General features: G+C 41.2%; 1 protein-coding gene across 15 annotated transcripts in view; it reads left to right on the forward strand.

Annotated features, from left to right (window-relative positions):
• MTUS1 (microtubule associated scaffold protein 1) overlaps nt 1-19,441 on the forward strand; it is a 116,747-nt gene that overhangs the window by 94,014 nt on the left and 3,292 nt on the right. For 14 of the 15 annotated variants that reach the window (XM_071743428.1, XM_071743422.1, XM_071743421.1 and 11 more), the window contains 5 exons: nt 6,558-6,624; nt 14,995-15,209; nt 15,747-15,852; nt 16,845-16,918; nt 17,023-17,118. In XM_071743428.1, the coding sequence (XP_071599529.1) occupies nt 6,558-6,624; nt 14,995-15,209; nt 15,747-15,852; nt 16,845-16,918; nt 17,023-17,118 (558 nt within the window). Of the gene's footprint in view, nt 1-5,159; nt 5,828-6,557; nt 6,625-14,994; nt 15,210-15,746; nt 15,853-16,844; nt 16,919-17,022; nt 17,119-19,441 lie in introns of those variants that run through there. The other variant, XM_071743436.1, reaches the window with a different exon arrangement.

A 19,441-nucleotide genomic window follows, 5' to 3' on the forward strand; every position in this document is an offset into this window, starting at 1 on the left:
GAGTAGTGTGTGTAAACCCAGTTTGTTTTACCACTTCCTTGGCTTATTTCTTTAGCTTGTTTTTTCATATGAGTGATGTGAAAGAAATGACATTCCAAGGGGTTTTTGATTTGGGTGAGGGAAGTTCAAAACAAAACAAAACAAACAAACTCTAAAATTGCTCAATATTCTAATTAGAAGATTTATGTAGAGGATTTAGTTTTTACCAGAAAAGGAGGCAGGGGTTGGTAGAAATACTGTAGTATAAGGACTACAGCAAAATAATCAAAGCAAATGTCATACTGCAAAGCGGATGTGAATGGCCCTTTTGTCAGCCCTTTGTAATTACTTCCAGCCTGGAAATGATGACACATGAGTGACACACAGAGTTTAGGCAAAGATGTGACACAGTTTTTACATTACAGTCAGTAAATGATGCTCATCTTCTCATGACTGGTGCAGCAGAAGGATGGATTAGGCTCCAGTTTCCAAAGATCTGTTTGTAGGTAATCTCCTCATATGAGAAGGACTCATCCTGTATTGAGATCTGTTGACAACCAAGACAGTATTTAAAAATACTCAAATTATGGTCTTCTGTAGAAACAAAGTTCATCTGCTGTAAGGTCTAAGCACATGTTACAGGAGTGCTTGCAAATCACCATAATTTATGGTTTTTAAGGTGCTCAGGAGTAAGCGCTTGTGGTTTGAGAGCAAATGGCTTTCAAAAATCAGGCTTTCATTTCCTAGAATAAAATTAATTTGGCCATGTATATGACAGTAAGGCACAATTAAGTGCTTCTGTTCTTTGCTGTGCTGATGAATTTGTTTTAACCACTCAGAACAAAATTTTATTTTGTCTGGTCTAATAAAATGCTTTTTAAAAAAGCATCATAATGTTTTTATATTTATCACTTAGTGATCTCCTCCTTCAAGATTTGACTCCTGAAATTATTTACAAAGCATTTTGCTGCTAAAACTAGAAGGGTGATCTGCAGAGTTGCAGATCAGAGATGTTTCCACCTGCCAGTTTTGCTGTGACAGGTACAGCTGTTGCTGCCCTTTGGGTATGGCTCAGGGCTGCCAGCCTGTATGCTGAGGGGTGCTTGGTACCAGCACTGTTCCAGACGTTTTTCCACCTTCTCTGGGTAGGGGGGACCATGTTGCATCCCAGCATTAAGAGGGAAACATTACACTATGGTTGCTATATGTTTGCCACAATGTGACCTGATTCCTTAGGATATTTCTGGACCTAGAAGTGTGTTGTCTGTTTCCTTTGCAACTTTCCTTCTACTGGTGCTTTACAGCTTTCAGTTCAGGCAGTGCATAATGCTGCTTTTTAACCTGTTAATGGATGGAAGATACAATGCTTCCCAGGACTACAGTTTGGAGAGAGATCTGGAAATTCTAATTTGAGGATGAAAAATTGAGTGAAAGGATTTTGTTAAAAGATGGAAGCTTGCTAGGGACTTTGAAAAGCCACAGGGCTCCTAGAGGAAGTGATCTGTTGCATGGCATTAGACTAGGCAACTGTGATAGGTAGCTTATCACCTAGATGCTAGGGTGACATAGCTGCTTGAAATTAAAAACAAAAAACCAACATGCACCATATTTTGGTATATAAACAAACTTTTCAGTATTCGTTCTTGTACATTCATACATATTCTCTAATACAAGTCCAAAAGAGTACAAATTTTGTTTCCAGAACAGGTGGTTGTTAAAGTCTGAACTGTGATGTGTGAATAATTACTACCATATGGGTGGTGTTAGCTTATTTGGACACACATGCTCAAAACCTGTTTTCTGACATGGTTTTGCTCTTTTACATTGAGCAGCTGTTGAAGGATTTGCAGTTCTTATCATGGAGGAAAAACCTGCAAAAGGCATACAGGACTTTTTGGTCAGGTACAGCCTACCTGTGGCTCTCACAGCCTTGACTTGCAGGCACAGCACAGAGTTCCCACATCAGAGCCACCTCACCTGGTCAACAGCAGGACTGTTCTGGAAAACCTGAAATGGTTCTTTCAAGAAGCTAAAAATTGCTAGTTTGTCATAAAACTGGATACTCCTGGATTTGGGAGCTGCAAAGGAGCTGTGGGGTATGGACCTACCCATTCCAGCTGGAGAATTGCTCATATTATGAACTCTTGGAGGTATCTTGTGTCTTTCTCATGTGAAGATTTGATTATAGGTACATAGCCAGGAAGGTTGGTTGCTTATATGCTTTGTATTTATGCCCATTTTGTTCATTCTGGCATGTGGACTCTTGCAGATCTTTCTTTGAATGCAGAGCAATGGAAACTGTTCAGATGTTGATGCTGTTTCACACTCATTTGTATCTAAAATGACCTTGGGGTGGTCTTGTCTGTTTTAAACTCAAACTATAGCAAAAATAGCTGATTGCCAGAAAAAATACATTTAAGCCTGTAACTGGTCTGCAAAGCCAGCAGTAACACAAACATAAATTACAAATGTTGTCATTAAGTCCATCCCTGACTTGGTCACTTCTATTGTGTTCTGCAGTCCCCTACCTTGAACCTCTGCTTTTTCCATCCAGTGATAGTGGGGCATACCTCACCTTGCTCTGGGGTACATATCCCCCTGAACTCACTTGTCAAAATTTTAAAATGTGAAGGGTTTTTAGCTGCCTAATGTTGCACAGTATAAGAAAGTCTCCTCTATGTTGCAGATGCTTTTTGTAGCATCTGATAGCAGAGGTGCACTGCCCTGATACTGCCTTCAGCAAAGCTTTTACACCCAAACTCCATTCTCCCTCCTTCCTGCAGCTTCCATGTTTATGGAAGTGGGAATGTTTTTGGCAGAGTACTTTCAAATAGAACAAATAGGTGCCCAAGTCATGCTACATTATCTTGGCATAAAGTCATAAATTATGCCAGAAACAGCTTTAAATTGGTATTAATACCCTCTGTGAGTCTCTGACAACTATGCAGGGCTGATCCCTACTGCCAGGTTTACAGGGGTAAATGAACAGTATCAAAATGGCTTGATCTTGTATGCTCCCACTTGGTTTTGTTTTTTCAATTTCTGGTGTCGATTTTTTTAACTAAAAACTTGTAGAGCATAAACCAGAAGGTTGCTCAGTGTTTCAGCCCAAAGCACAGGCATACCTGTCTTTAAATACTGAAGATATGAGCCTTATTGGATTATTCCAGTGGTCTTTGGTATTTCGCTGCATTTAGATTTCAGTTATTGAAACTTCCATATTTTCTTGGGGAAACCCCCAAACCTGGGGCTTCAGTTCTCTTAACTTAGATAAAAGTGTGCCAGATAACTGCTTAGTCAGTCTTCTTGTAGCTGCTTAACTATTTGAACAACTTATTTTTCTTCTTTTAGACTGGCAGTCTCTCTGGCTAGCTTCTTCTGTATGTATTCTTTAACAGGAGGTGATAATACAAATGTGTGGATTTCTTGATTTGCAAAACTACAAACAAACAAGCTGGAGGTTGAGGCACAAAGTTAAACATCAGTAAAAAGCAGAAGGGCTTAAGAGCAGTAGAAATCTAGAAACTTTTTTTTTAAAGGCAATAATTAGTTAATTGGTATTCTACTTTATTTTGGGTTTTTAGTATCAGCCTGTGATATTCTGATGTCAAATGCCCTTTTCTCATAAACTTTCTTTAACTGAAACAGGTACAAAATGTGTGGATGGTGAAGCAGGCCTTTTGGAAACACAAACCAAAACCAGTAGTGTTTCCAAAGGGTCTGCGGTGTGTTCCAGCCATTAAGTTTGGGGGAGAAAATTTGAGATGTTTTACTAACAGAGAGGGCTGGAAGAAAACAGGTTCTGGGGATGATCGTTTGAGAATTAGTCAATAATGAATATGCAAAGCAAGGGGAGAGGACACATTAAAAAAAGAAGAAGAAAAAAATCTTAAGTGTCTGTGTACACTAATTTAGGAACAGACAAGATTACTGTAAGAGTTTTGTGAATTCCCACCAGGAGCCCACAGCATGAAAATAGGAGGGCTTTGGTAGTTAACTTGCTTCCAGTTCCACTGTGTGATTGTGTTCCAACGTGTTAGGATGCAACAAATACCTCACTGCAGCATTCCCAGTTTCATCATGGGATGCTGTGTCCGTAGTGCAAACTGGTGTTGGACAGGAGAGAGATGACTCAGCTCTCCTTCCTGAGTAGGGAAGAGCTCGGGAACTCCTGTCAATAACTCAGCTCTCTGCTCTCCTGAGAATTTACTGTGGAGGGTGAGTGGTGGCTTTCAATCTTAGCCCACTGTCTGTGTAAAAAGCCTCTAAGTGCTTAATGTAAAACTGCAACACAGCTGCTTAATATCTCTACCAGTGTGTCAGTGACCAAATAACTGTTAAGACTGCTTAAACTGTAGGGACTATAAAGGGGTGTTTCTCATACAAGGTTAAAAATCACAAGTATTTCTAGTGAAGGTCTGCAAAACCAATTTCCTATAACTTGCAGCAGATCAGGGTGCATAGCATAATAAGTACTCATTTTTATTAGTCTTGTGTCAAACCTTAATACACAAACATGGTTTCTAGGTGTTCATTCCCTCTGTTTTTTCTAAAGAATGGCATGGTTTTACTGTGTTATTTATTCCACAGGCATGTGGTGAGTGTTCCCCACCTCTGGGACCAGGTCCTCTTAGCCATGTGACTTGGTGAGCAAGTGCATTAGCCTGGGGGTCAGGTTGTGGCAAGTGTGACCATGGGGGAAAAGAAGCTGCTGTAGAGGTGAGGTTTCCCTGGGGAAGTCAGGTGTAGCCCTGTAAGAGTTCAAAGCCATCTACTGCGGTCAGTTGTGTAGCTAATGGAAATAGCGATTTTTTCGGCCAGGGCATTGTTACTATTTATTCTCTGATGTATCCTAGCTGAAGGGAAGCAACGTGGGTTTCAATCTCTTTGTGTAGGCAGGGGCTGTGTATGTAAGCCTGAGCATAGACAGCGCTGCATAGTGGTCACCTCCACAAATTTGGGTTTTTGTGATAATGGGATGGCCTAGAGAGCACCTGGGTTGCTGCCATCAGGTGGCATTCACCTTTCTTAAGGAGGGAAAAGGGTGTTTGCTCAGGAACTTAGAGGGCTCATTGACAGAGCTTTAAACTAGACTTGAAGGGGGAGGGGGCTAATACCAGGCTTGCCTGTGATGGGCTGTGGGATGACGCACCGAGGTTAGAGGGCCGGGGTGCTAGGGAGGGCCCTCGGGCAGTTCCCTGAGATGTGCTGGCTACACTGCAGCACACTCGAAGCCTTACAGAGAGGAGCCAGGGGCTCCTGAGGTAATGCGAGCCAACAGGGAAACACTCGTGAAATACTGCGGAAAATTTCCTTACTGCCCGTGGAAGCGGTGGAGCCAAGTTCCCTGGGGGTACTTAGAAGTGGTGCTTGGAGACATGGCTTAGTGATGGACTTGCCAGTGCCGGGTTAGCAATTGGACTTGATAATCTCGAAGGTCTTTCTCTGGTTTTGTGACATGGTGCCCAGCTAACGCGGAGCTCCCTCACCTGCCGGGAAGGACAGCATTACCATCGCCGTCCGGCTGCCGTCTGAGGCGGCGGGGATCGATCAGTCTCGCGTCTGGGGCTCGCCTGTTCATAAAAGCAGGGCTGTGGCTTTAAGTCATCGCTGGCTGCTTGTGCCAATTGCAGAAGCTGCAGTATCAGCCGCTGCCGGGAGCGATCGGCACGGAAGCAGGGTAACCTGGGGAGGCGAGGGCCGGCCCGACCCGGTCCGGCTGGCAGAATCCCCCCCAGCCTGGCTCCGGTGGGCGCCGGGGGCGGGGCGAGCGTGGGGCTGCCGGAGCTGAAAGATGGGCGGCCTGAACACCAAACCCTGCTCCTATTCTCAGTGTGTTGCGGCGAAGGTAAAGTAGTACCTGGTTTCTGTGTGTGTCGGGGGTCCGGGCGGGGGCTGGCGGTGGGCAGGGGGCTGCGCACCTGAGGTACGGATCGCCCCGCTCTGACCCGGCCGGGCCGCTCCCCGGTGCGGGGCGGGGGGGCATAGGGGCTCGGCCGAGGCGCAGCTCCCGGAGAGATGGGTGCTTCAGGTTGTTTTGAGCGCAGATGGGTTACGATTCATCGGGAACATCATCTGTCTGAAAATGAAGAGCGGCGGGGTGGGCCGTGTTCAACTTTGAGCGGGGCTGTTCCTTCCCTTCAGGGAAGGAAGACTGAGCATTTGGCGAAGTTTTTGCGTCTGTGTTTGAGTAAGCTTAAGATAAATACTTAATGGATGCCTCTTTCAAAGACAAACCGTACTTTTATGCCCTTGACAGCTATCAAGGGCAGCTGTTCTGGAGGCGTATGTTGCTACACTCCTCATAAAATACATAATTAATTGCTGCAAAGTAGGATTTTAATTGCGGTGTTATCCTGGAAAAAGCTGCTCTTTGTTTTAAAGTATAACTTCCTTAACAACAGAAGAACATCTGTGTATTTTGTAACAGCAGAACTGTTATCCTAAGTGATTCATATCTTGGCTTCTTGCTCCTGCCTCTTGTTTTCCTGCAGAACACATGTAAGTTAATTACTGGAAGGTGCCCTGCTCAGATCACTAGTAACCAAATGTTTTGTTTGGTGTTTTTTATTGTGCAGGGAGAGGAAGCACTGAGTGAGGTTGAAGACTTATCTCAAGAACTGGTTAACCTTCGAGGAGAACTAGGTAAGAATTTTTTTATTTTTTTTTTTTTATTCTATTCTTCATGAGAACCGAAATGCAGCAAAACATATCTGCAGAAAGACAGATGTCCTGGTATTGTAATGGCAGTCATTTAATTCCCTGGCTGAATTCTGCTCAGATGCTTTAATTGCTGCATTTCTCTGGAGCTCTGACAGCGTGACCCCGGGTTCACTGAATTCCTGGCACTGATCTGACTGCTCCTGGCGGGGCCTCCTTGCAAAACATGCATCTGATGACCAAAGCACTCACTTTCTTAAAAATGGGAGGATGTCTGACAGGATATATATATATATATACTTCTGTTTGAAACGTACTTGTACACTGTTTTCTTGTGATTTGCTAGCAAAAAAATATAAAACTAAAATATGCTCTGTAACATCTGCTTTTTGCCATAGTGGCTTGTAGGTGAATGAGTGTAAATTTAACAGGAGGAAATGCTATCAGGGCTAATGAGATTAAGTCTTTGAACTCATCCTAGTGGACAGCTATAGTATGAAACTGAGCTATAATGTACAGGGGCTGCTCTTGCCAGCTTTGAAGATTGATTTAACTGCATTTAATGCTAACTTCATGTAATTTATTGAACATAAAGCAGAATCATCTTGTGCATTGCAAAGAGTCACTGGATTGAAACTGGTAGCACTTGAAAGTTAAGCTAGTATTTTATAAAAGTGCACTTGTGTTATGATGAAGCCCCTTTAAAAAAGAAAAAAGCTTTGAAAGCAGAAGTAATACATGTGGAGTAGTTCCAGGTACATCACTTACTGAAAAGTTGGAAACTTTTATTTTCACATGCTTTGGAAGTTGAGTATTGTCTCAACCAAACTTGTGTGTATGTAGGTCTTGTTACATGCAGGTGGTGCATTTAATGTTCAGATTTATTTTCTACCAGTGGTTAATAAGGCTGCCCTTGCCCAGCAACTGCTCAGGAGTTAGAAGTGTGGTGGGGAGGGCAGTGTCTCCCTGTTGCCTCAGCTGAAGCAAGAGTGCAGTTTCTCCACTTGTCACTATCATTGTCATCCAATTTAGAGGATTATATTAAAGGCAGATTTATAGGAGGAGTATTAGATGCTGCACAAAATACCAGATATGTGAACAGGGAGTATCACATGCAGAGAAAGCTTTGCATCTATAAAGAGATCGATGAGAGTACCAAAAACACTGTAGAAATGTGTAGTGTTTTCTTTCTTGGAAGCTTAGTACTTAAAAAGCTGGGAGTGCAGTCTGGCATCTGTCAAGCTGTGTCCTACAACTTTCCTACTGATGAAGCACCTGGGTTGCAGTTTTGCAGTTGTTCTGGGGAGGTCTCAGTAGGGATGGCTTCAGAAGAGTCTGTCCTTTGCGTCCCTCTGTCCTGCCTTGTGCCAGCACTGCTGCCTGGGCAGCCATGCAATGTGCCATTCTGTGAGCTGCCTGGGGACCTAAGCCAGCTGAAAACCAGTGGCTTGAAGTGCTGTTTTACCAAAGCTTCCTGGCCTGGCTCATCTTGTGGCTGAAGGAGCACCAGTGGCAGAGGGGAGCGAGGGGAAGGAGCAGCTGGATGGAGGGTTGTGTCTCCAATCAGCTGCAGCTGGCACTTCTCTCACCCTAAAGTGACAACAGAACTGGAGTATTAGTGTAGAAATGGGCTTCTTGCATTTCTACAAAGCATGTCATAAATATTATAAACTAATTTTATTTCTTTTTTTATCTACATAAGTTCTGGGTAAAATCTCATTTGTTTACCTTATCATGAAAATGATTTCAGAAGGATTTCTGTTAGAGGAAGAAGCTTGCTGGTCTTCCATGTGTATGCATCTTCAGTATTCTTTTTCCTTTATCAGCCTAGGGTACTGTTTGTTCATCTTAAATGGGCAGACCAAAAGCTAGCCAGCACTTTTGCCAATTACCCTTTTTTTTGGGTTGGTTGCAAGTTTGGGTTTGGGTTTTTTTGTTTTTCATAGCTTAGTCTTTTCTAAGGGTGCCTCATTCTTAAATGAGCTTCCTGTAAACTTCAGTTTCTGTTTTGATTAACAGCCTGCTGAGCCCATATGTGGGACTCTTATTGCAAGAATATGTAATTCAGTAGGTTGATAAATAGAAAAAAGTTCAAATGCAACTGAGCTTGACAGATCTGTGATCCACGAGTGCACAGAGCTGTCAGCTGGGGATGCTGGCGGGATTGCTGCTGGACAAGGTCATCAGCTGTTCCCCTCACAGAGCTGATCTTACTGGGTCAGCTCTGCAGGAGTATCTGAATGGCAGCCCTGGGGTCACTTCCCTTGGTAAAGTTTCCAGGCCATGGTTGCAGTGATGCATTTTATCTTCATGCAGCTCCTGTGCCTTAACTACATCACACATTTAGGCTTTCTGTGCTTCTGTTCTTAGCGTGTAAAAGGAGTGGAGGTAGTCACAGAAATGAGACTGCACAGGTCTTCAGATGCTACCTAGCTTTTAAATTTATTATTATGTTTTTTAATAAGGTTCTCAAATGCCAGCCAGACCTCATATGTTGACAAGGTGTGAGAAGAGCACATTCTTTGCAACAGTAGCTTTGGCTGACAATAACCTGTTTAAATCCATACCTGCTAATCAGCTTTCTGTTGCCACTGTTAAATGGATATAGCTGACCTTAAGCTTTCCATAGACTATTTTGATGTCAGTGCTGCAAATTTTTGATCTACAGCATCATCTAGGCACAGACTGGCTAAGAAAGTGAAGTATAGTTTGAATCTTATTTTGCCCATGTGGACATGTGTACTTGTTTTGTGGAGTTCCAGGCTGAAATGTTTTTTCATTCCTGTTGGTTTGCAGTTTGGTACCAGTCTAGTTAAGAGGAGCTGGGTGACCCAGCAGTCTGAGCGCTGCATCTTGTTGGGTTTGAAAGGAACGTGAAGTCTCCCGCTGCTTGCACTCTGCATACTTTGGACTTCTCAATGTCTTGCCTTAAAGATCAACTGTGTTTGTTCCCAAGCTCTTTTATTTATCTTGCAAATCCAAATTGGCTTGTTGTCAAATTGTCAGTTTATCTGGTTTATTCTGTATGACCCTTTCTACCAAAACACCTTTTTCTTTAATGATTTAAATATCTATTATGATCCCAGAACCCACCTCTGGCAGTGACCATGTGGCTGTGCAGAGCCTGAGGAAGGTGGTTCCTGGGTTTTGCTCTCAGTAGGTGGAAATGTGTGCAAGGGTGGGGTTAGCAGTGATGATGTGTTTGGGGATGGACTTTCCTAAAGGTGTTGAAATTCATTAGCAGTTAGGTTTTGAACTTTTCTTTCTGTAACATCTCCAGCCACAAAGACTAAATTTTGCGGTTTGAATCTAAATGCTTGGATTCTAGGAGCCTGGAGCAGGTACGGAGGCCCCATTTGTCACCTCTTTCCCTTCTTATTAAGATGCAAGCTCATGTGTAAATTATTTCTAGTTACCTGTTTAATTATGTAAGTAGAAATCGCAAGAGCTGCATATTTCTTCAGAGGTATAAACAACTCATCTGAATTAATTGTTCTTCAGATTGTTTCACATCCTCTTTGCAACAGTGCTGGATGTGATCCAGCTCAGTTCTGCTACCAAACAGCAGGTGCAGAGCTGACTCAGCCCATGCCTGCCTTGGCCCTTTGAAAATTGCCATCCCTGAGCCTTTTTCAGTGTGTTGGAGAGGCTTGTGTGCATCCTGTACAACAAAACACCCAGCCCCTCCCTCTCCTCTCCATTTGCTGCATTGCCATTCATAAACAGTATTTTCTTCGAAATATCTTCATGATAATTTTTATTAATGAATGACCTTTAATATGTTTTGGACGTTGAGATAAAAGGACTCGTGTTACAGGTGGATAGGGTGAATGTGATTTGGTTTTCTCATTTTGGTGATCCTAAAAATATTTAATTGTAGCTTGAATTTTCTGTAAGTTACTTGGGGCAGGGTCTCGCTTGTCACGAGCCATATGCTTGCTTGTCTGCTGACACTGGAGTGTTTGAAGCCGTAGAGGACAGGAACTTAGATCCTAGCAGGTAAATGAATGCTTCATGTATGGATTAAACCATATCCACTAAAATGTAGCTTAAAACATGCTTTTCAGTCTATCTGCCTCATTTCAACTTGCTCAGGAACAAAAATGTGAAATAATGTCCTATATTGTGAGTCTCAGTATAGAAGTAACACCAAGAAAAATTTGGTCATATTTTGGTACAAGAAGTTCCAGTATTGAGAATATGCCAAAATCATGAATTACTTATTAGATACAGTTTTTGGCAAAAAAACTATGGAGAATTAAATGAGCCTTCATGTCTACAGTAGATTTATTGATCAACAGAATATATAGAATAGATCTTGCAATGTGAAGTACAAAGAACAATACTTTTATGTGCTGTGACAACACAGTGCTAAATACTTGATGTTTTCTGGTAATGATCCTCCTTTCACATCCCCCACATCCATTAGAAAGCTGCTAGTTTACTGTCCTAGTGACTTCTGTTTCAAGATATCAGACAGTATAATGGCTTTTCATAAATTATAACTAGACCAGTGAGCAACTTAAACAATTTTATTAATATAACTGTCGTTTTTTTCCCAAAACAACTAAGTGTAGGATTTTAGAAAACCCAGACAATTATATTTTATCTTAGACCTATGGTTATGGTGACTTGTAGAGGAATATAAGTTGAAAAATGTGTTTATGCAAGCATTTTAGCCATGAGGACTGAATTGGATGATGAACTGTTTTATTATAGGAAAAAAAAAAACAACTGTAGAAAGCTGATACTGCACAATTGTAAGGTCTTACCTCTTGGCTACTTTTACTGAGGTAATTAGATTTATTGGGGAATCTTAAGGCAACTTTTGTAGTTTTCTGCTTCAGTTGCTGTTACTTGTTCATATTGTTTGGATCCACTGCTGTTTGCAGAGCTGATTGGAGTTGCCACGTGTCCCAGAACCAGACTTCTCTTTTGCAGGCTTTTTTTTTTTGTGTGTGTGTGTGTGTGTGTGTGTTCTGACACACAGAGAGCTGTGCAATTAAATACCCGAGATGCAAGTGGCCACAGTTAACTACCACAGATGAATGCTATTTACATGTCAAAAGCCATATTTCTGATTCTGAAGAGAAACTGTTTCCAAATCTCAAACTTCCTGTGACTGCTGGAGCCTGTGGTTCTGCCCAAAAGAACCAGGCTCTTCATTTGTCATAAAGAGGTGTTAAGAAACCTAAAAATGCAGATGAATCTTGCTCCCTGTTGCAGTAATATTGGATGAGACAGTGTTCTATGACTGGGAGGAGAGGCTGAGACAACCAAGTGGAGGAAACTTATTCATGGCTTTGCTATTTGAATAAAGAAGTAAATCTTGCTTCTGGCTGCCATGTACACCATACCATATGATTTTAAAGTTTAAAACTATTAATATTACAGGGAAGACTGAACAAACTTAATGGACAAATGGATAGCACAGCTTTTCATCTCTGGCTTGACTTTTCTCTCAAATGCTGTTGGACTGTTTGTCTTCTGTTGTTTCCATGCTTAAGGTTTGTGGTCTTTTACAATTCCTGGCATAATGAAGATGTGGAATTGCAGAAAGAAGCACTTTAAGAAGGGAAAGGAATCACAGTAGTTATGTACAAAATCTCTGAAGCCATGCACTTCAAGTGTCTCTGAAATGGATGAGAAATAGAGATTTCCTGTGCACATGTGAAGAGAACATGTTCCAGTTAGAAATTTTTTTCTTCAGAATTAAGCACCAGTTCTATGGGAAAACTCTTGAGTGGCTATAATCAAGAGTTTTGCAGCATCCTCTTGCAGTGGATGACTGGCCAAATTAAGGAACTAATTGCCTTTTTCATGGCTTGCCCCTTTCTTGAAACAAAACAGTCTGGATATGGATAGGGCTGTGCAAAATACTTGGTTCAGACACTTGCATCTCGAGTTTGGGAACAAATTTTGGTTACAGGACTTGTCATAATTTCAAATCAATAATCTTCAGTCTGTGCTTTGGCTGAAACAGCATACTCAGAGTTTGTTTCACCACCATGATACTGGGAGCTCACTGGTGGTGTGGGTTTGGATGGCAAGGATTCAAATCAGGTTTGCCATCCACGGGGAAGCATAGCAGCCTCCAGCTTTGGGGAGGCCAGACATGACCTTGAAGGTAATGCAATGTTAAACTGCCAATAAAAGTTCTGTAAGTTTTTGTTTGCCTTTAACATGATTCTCATAAATCTGAATTGCAAACTGGCTGAACAAGAGCTGGAGTGTCTGTTTTCTTTGACAAAGGTGTGGTTTGCTATTTGCTTTTTTCTGAAGTGTTTTGCATCGTCTATAGTTCTGTGTGCTGACATTTAAAGATAGGACAAAGATAGGCAACACATTCTTTCAGCTAAATGGGAGCAAATGAATGGCTTTGGCTTTAAAAATAAAAAAACTGATGCTTGCTGCTTCTCTCTTGGTTTTAAGGAAGTGTTGAGGTGTGTGAGTTGCCTGCCTCTCAGCAAGAGCTGCCTGCCCTTCTTACTCTGCTATAGATGGTCAGATCCATTCTGAGTGGCTGTTTAAGGTCTCTGTGTGGATTGCTGCCTGGTTTTCTGCATTATAAAATAATGTCCCCTCTGTGTGATGCTGCTTCTTTCCCCCAAAAATGACAATACAAGCTTATAGTTTTAATAACATTACACTGATGCAAAGTAAAGGAAGCATGAATATGAATTTTTCCTTTTTGTTTGTTTGTGTTTTTTCCCCCAAAGGAAGCAGTTATAATAGAAGTCTGTGAAAGGAATAAAGATAGGGGAAATGCATTACATGCTGGTGGTATGGAAAGTCTAGGAAAATGTGAAAACTGCTTGGGCTGCAGAGAATGTTGTGGTGTGTTTCAGCTGAGCCTTTAGTTGCATCGTTGCCAGTCACGGGATGAAGAGCTTGGCTTAAATCTGTCCTTATCAGCAGACTTTTCACACAGGCCTGGTGCAGAGTTAAGCCTGCTGTTAAAACCAGTTCAGGTACAGACACATACAGCTTGATTAACATGCAGTAAAGCTCAGTCATACACTTTCTAGTTCAACTGCAGCTTCCAGGTGATGGCAGCACGGTCAAGACTTCCATGCGGCGTCCTTAAAAGATAGTGCAAGTATCATTCATTGGGTTACTTGCTCCTGATAAGATATAGCAAGAGGGAATCCAACACACATGTAGTGAGGTCCTCTGCCTGGGCAGGCTGCTTTCCCTACAGCCAAGCCCACTACTGCTTTGCAAATTGGACCTTAAAGATACTGAAGTTTATATATCTTAAGTCTGAATCTGGGTTGTGATGAGAATTTCCTGTACTGCCTATATAAAAATCATTGAACCTTCCTATGTTTTTACATGGAGTTTATATTTGTACAGTTAGGGCAGTGTGCCAAGCTGCTGTAAAGTGTATTATGCATGACTTCTCTTGTATTTGCTTCAAGATAAGTTAACATTTTAGTAGACACTCATCTGACCAGTCTACTTAAAACCAAAGCACTGGAGTCTGTATAGAAGCAGTTTTACCTATGGTCAGTGAGCACAGGCTTGTGCTAAAGGTCCTGTTTCACCTTTCTTCCAGGCTTTGGGTGGAGCTGTAACTGCACAAGATGCTTGTTCCAGTCATACTAACAATAGAAAAATTACTAACCCTATTTGGGCCTGGCTGGCTGGAGTTGCCAGTGATGGATTTCAAACTCAAAAGTACAAGTTGCTAACTCCTGGCTTGCCCTGGAGGCAAACCTAGACAGTTGACTTTGCTGACCTGTGCTAGTTAGTATGAATGTAAAGGCAATTCACAGCATTTCTTTGCTGTGAATTTGTTTTCTTAATATTTTGCACTATCTGCCTGACACTATTCTGTATCTTGCATATTTAAATACCTTGAGCATACACATACTAGCTGCACATTTCAGCTTGGCAGTTCTGTCTTGGGCAGTCCACATTAGGCTGTAATTCCTTCTCTGCTGCACATCTGAGTGTGAGTGACATGTTGAAGGGATGGACTTCAGAATGTCATGACTTTCAAATTTAGCTAAGTGGTTTACATATCAAAACGTGAAGTACTCATGACAAATATGCTACTGAAATGGGATCAGATTAGGTGAAATAGCAGAGCAAACTAATTTTTTTATTGGAGCACTCCAGTGTCTCATGAGACATCTGTTCTTACGTGTCATGCAAACTGTCATGCTTGTGCTTTCTAAATGCATTCCATGTGTCCTTGGAAGTGGTGCTCCTGTCATAGATAATTTATATTAGTGTAACTGTGTTGCTGTGCAGTGTTCACTATCTTAAATAGCTGTAATGAAGATGGTGTCACTAGCATTGAACTTGATCCAATTACTTTTTTCCCTTTTTTTCTTCTGACTGCTTCAGCGACCACTTCTGCAGCTTGTGAGAAATTTGAGAGAGATAGGAATGAACTACAAGTTGCTCACGAAGGATTTTTGCAAAAGCTAAACCAGCAACATCAGAATGATTTAGCTGATCTGGAGGAGAGGCTTAAGCAGTTTTACACTGCAGAATGTGAGAAACTCCAAAGTATCTGCATTGAAGAAGCTGAAAAGTACAAAGCGCAACTCCAGGAGCAGGTTTGTGACACTTGAAGTAGAAATGTTCTTTAGCAGCTGCTTTCTGCTACAAATGAACCTTCAGAGAATCCTGTGTCTTGTTAATAATGGAGCTATTTTATGTAATGTGAAAGTTCACTTTGCAACTATAAAATATTTCTACATTAAGCTGCTCAGATCTTAAGCGTGTGTTTAAACATGGTGAAGACTGCTTGCGTTCTGCAAGCTTCAATAGCTTCTGGAGCTCCACTGGCTTCTTTAAGGCAGCTCAAGTTTTAGGATTTATAACTGGCCTTTTTTCACATCTGGCCTGGGTCTTGCTTTGCAACAGTGCCTTGCATGTGACAGATGGGTACTTCATCCTGTTGCTAGCAGTAATATGTAAGGCATCATTCTCATCTGTTAAGTGTTGTGCGTGGCTTAGCTTTTCCTGTGACCATCTGTTAGGTGCTACCTGGACTACTGAACTCGACATACTGCATAAACCAGTTAGAAGAGCATTTTAAACAAGGTTTGACATGTGTAAGGGGAGGGGAAAATGATGCTGTCTTATTGCAGGTGGACAACTTAAATGTCGCACATGAAAACTTTAAGCTGGAACTTGAAAACAGGCACTCAGAAAAAGTACACGAGCTGAAAAAGGAGTATGAATCCTCTTTTTCAGGCAAGTATTTTGCAGTCAAGTGCATATGCTATAGTACTGTTAGTCATAAACAAAAATATTTCAAACTTATTCATCAATATGACCATTTCATTATTCTTGATGGTCAGCCATTTTTAAAAACAGTGGCTGAATTCCTTCATTTGGAACTGAACAAGTCTCATTTTAAACAAAGGAAAAAACATGACTAGTTGAAGGACACTTGTAAAAGTGTTTAAGAGTGGATATGACTCTTTCAGTAAAAGATGAATCAGTCTGCCTTCAGAATCTAAAGTTTTTGGTGGAGTAATAACTTCCACCCACCTGTTACTATATGGAGCACCTCAGAATATAAATTGAGGATAAGTAGTAGTGCTTTACAAACTGACACAGCAGTGTTGAGAAATAGTACGTTCTGTTTACAGGATACTGGAACAAAGGTGGTCTTTCAAGCAGGGGTGTGTGTGTGTGTGTGTGTGCTCAGTTTAAATGGCATTGCACCTGAGTGATTTACCTGATGATGATTTCCATTCTCGCCTTCAACTCCACTTGATAGCAAAGTTTCCAATGATACTTTTGTGTCATGATAGAACAGTGACAATTGCACTGCAATCCCACAGCAAACTCCTCTGTGTGGCATCTCCAAAGTGGGAAAGGAAATGTTTTTCTAGAAGTTTTTGGAAGACAAAGTTCGAATTTTTGCTGTTTCCAGTCAGAAACTCAGCTTTTTTCATATATAGATATTGTGCTCAGTTCGTCCATTTGTGTTGCGTGTAGATTTCAGACCTGACAAGCTGTCAGCTAATGAAATGAATGTGAGGGGGCAATCAACAAATCTGAAGCAGCAGCGAAGCTGATATTTTGTACATGCTGTGGATTGGTTGATGATAAATGTTCTTTCCATGTTGTTACTGACTCTGCATCTGTGTGTCCTGGCTGCCTTCTCATGCTGCTTTCCAGAAAGAATTTTCATGTCTCACGCAGTATTAAAAACCTGCAAAAATTATTTGTTGCAGAGCTCAAGAGTACCCATGAATCTGAAAAGAAATTGCTTGAAGATTCTTTTAAAGAGAAGCAGGAATTGCTACAGGTTTGTTAAGGGTTGGGGTCATTGCAACATTCTGAAACTGAAAAGATAGTTTGGAGATGTGCACTGAATTCTTGGCGTAACTATACCATGTCTTTTAATTTCAGAAAAAAATCGATGAATTAAAATGCGAAAATGATGCTCTGAGTGAGAAGTTGGAACTGGAAAAGCAAAAACAAATAGCCAAAGAAAAAGCCAATCTTGTAAGTCTTGATTTTCAAAAGTAATGCAAATGTGTGCATTTTGTAAGCCTGGGTTTATTTTACCACATAATATGAAAGGTTTGCAATCAAGCCTGAGGGCTTCCGTGTTTATTAAGTTTTTATCAGTCACTACCATGTTGCATATTAACCTTACCATTATAAATCTAAAAAGCTGTTGAATATCTAAGTCGGTGTAAGTTACAGCCTAATTAGAGACCTACATGTACACAAAAGTTGTACCATAGCTTTCTTCTAGACCAGTTAATAGATGTTCTGATGGTGGATCAGTGGGTGATGGATCAGTGTGGCTTATATTACAAGACTCCCTTTATGTACTTGAGTCTTCAGTGAACTTGCTCAAACACTGATTCATACTTGTTGCTGATTTATTCTTCAAATAAACTTTTTTTTTTTTTTTTTTTTTTTTTCCCCGGTGTATGAAAAACCTCTTAGAACACATTTCTAACCCCAGAGCAGCCTTGGGAGGAAAGGCAGCAGAACAAAAAACAACCCTCTCAGTGCAGGAAAAAACTCCCTCATGCGCTGGGAGGGTTAAGCACAAAGGTGCTTATCTTTCTGGTTGTCTTATAATAACTGGAATACTGGTAGTGTTGCTTATCCCACAGAGAGAAAGTGCTGAGGATGCTTCTAGTGGAAGTTGCCCAGATTTTTACTGGAATTTGATGTTTTTTTCTTCCTTACTGGTTGTTATTCTAGTGGCAGGATAGAGCTGCCACAAGAACAATCTGTGGCCACAAAATGGTGCTGTGGCTGGGAGAGCTGATACAAAAGCAAACTTTGTACACTGCACTTGGGTGTTTGAGCTGCGTTTCACAGGCATCTTCGGATGCTTAATGTAAAAAAGCAATTGTCAGTGCCTTTACAGAGCTGCAAATGCCTTTTGCATTCTGACAGTGTAAGGCACATCATAAGCATGAAATTTCCCTATGGAAAAACAGTGGTTTGACCCAGTATGCTATACTGTTATGCTTCTGCTATACTGTGACTACTGAACACAAATTGTGCTCTCAGAATTCCCATTAGCCCATTGAAGATGTGTATTTCTAATTGTGTTGTTTAGGGGAGTGTCACTTGATATTTCCAGCTTTTTTTATAAAATGTAATGTAGGCCCTTCAGTCTTTTTATCTGGCTCTGTGTTCTACTATGAGTAGCTATTGTGGTTGCTCAGATTTAAATGTAAAAAGACATCTTAAGACCACTGGGGCAGAGAAAGGAAAGAAAAAAAAATGACATTTTGAAGTTCTGTAAGCTGCGTTACATTTTTCAGGATGACTTCTCTCACCAGCTCCTAGATGCCATGTAAAGCCAGAAAAGGATGGAATGAAGCTCAAATTGCCTCCTTCTCTGAGGCAGCACAGCACATCTACCTTCAAGTTCAAAACTAGAAACTAAGCATGAACCACTGCCACAGTCCAGACAGAGAAGAAAATGAAAGGTGCAGGTGATGAGGCCCTCGTTACCTGTGAAATGAAATGCACTGTCTGTGCCCTCGTGGCATTGTGCTCCACAAAACTGCAGGCATTGCCCAAAAGTTTTAGGTTTCTGATGTGGCAGTGAAGCTCTTGCTCAATGTAGAACACCAGTATTCCTACCTAAATGTGCTAAAACAAGTTTTGTTTGTTTTTAAAGATAAACTTAGTTACACAACACATTTAATAATTGATTGGTTTCTGTTTGTGTTCCACTCAATTACCTGGAAACGAACAGGGAGTTGCTTTATTTCTCCTTATTTTTGCCTGTGACTTTGCCTTTGAAAAGAGTACATTTTACTCTGCAGTGTTTAAATGGTTCCTTCCTCTGGAAAAGAGGTCCCTGAGGAACCACATCTGATGACCCAGCCCTAACCCCTTCCTGTTCTCCCCCCCACCTCCTGGAAAACAACAAAAAAAGGAGGAGAAAAAAAAATAATCCTAACTTACTGTGGTGTAGAAGATAAGTCATGGATGTACAGCAGTGCAAGATTTCTATGTGCAATTGCATTACTCAGCTTTATGAAGAATGTAAAAGCAAAATTTTACAGTTTCTGCTTATGAACCAGCTACCTTCAAACTCAAAACAGTGACAGTTCATAGCTTTAAATTTCTGGTGCTTTTTGAACTACCCTAGCATCTGAAAACCCTTGAGATGCCTACTCTAATTACCTCTTGGGATGGGTTATGAGTAATATGAAATAAATTTTGGAGCTCCTAGCCCCAAAGGGAGCCTTTGGGCACCCTGCAAAACAAGTTTTGCTGTGATAGCTTTAGTGCCTGCCTTTGACTCACAGGGGTTTTCACATTTGTGCACAAAGTGTTTTCTGAA

Source organism: Heliangelus exortis, chromosome 4 (assembly GCF_036169615.1).
Source record: "Heliangelus exortis chromosome 4, bHelExo1.hap1, whole genome shotgun sequence".
Lineage (NCBI taxonomy): Eukaryota > Metazoa > Chordata > Aves > Apodiformes > Trochilidae > Heliangelus > Heliangelus exortis.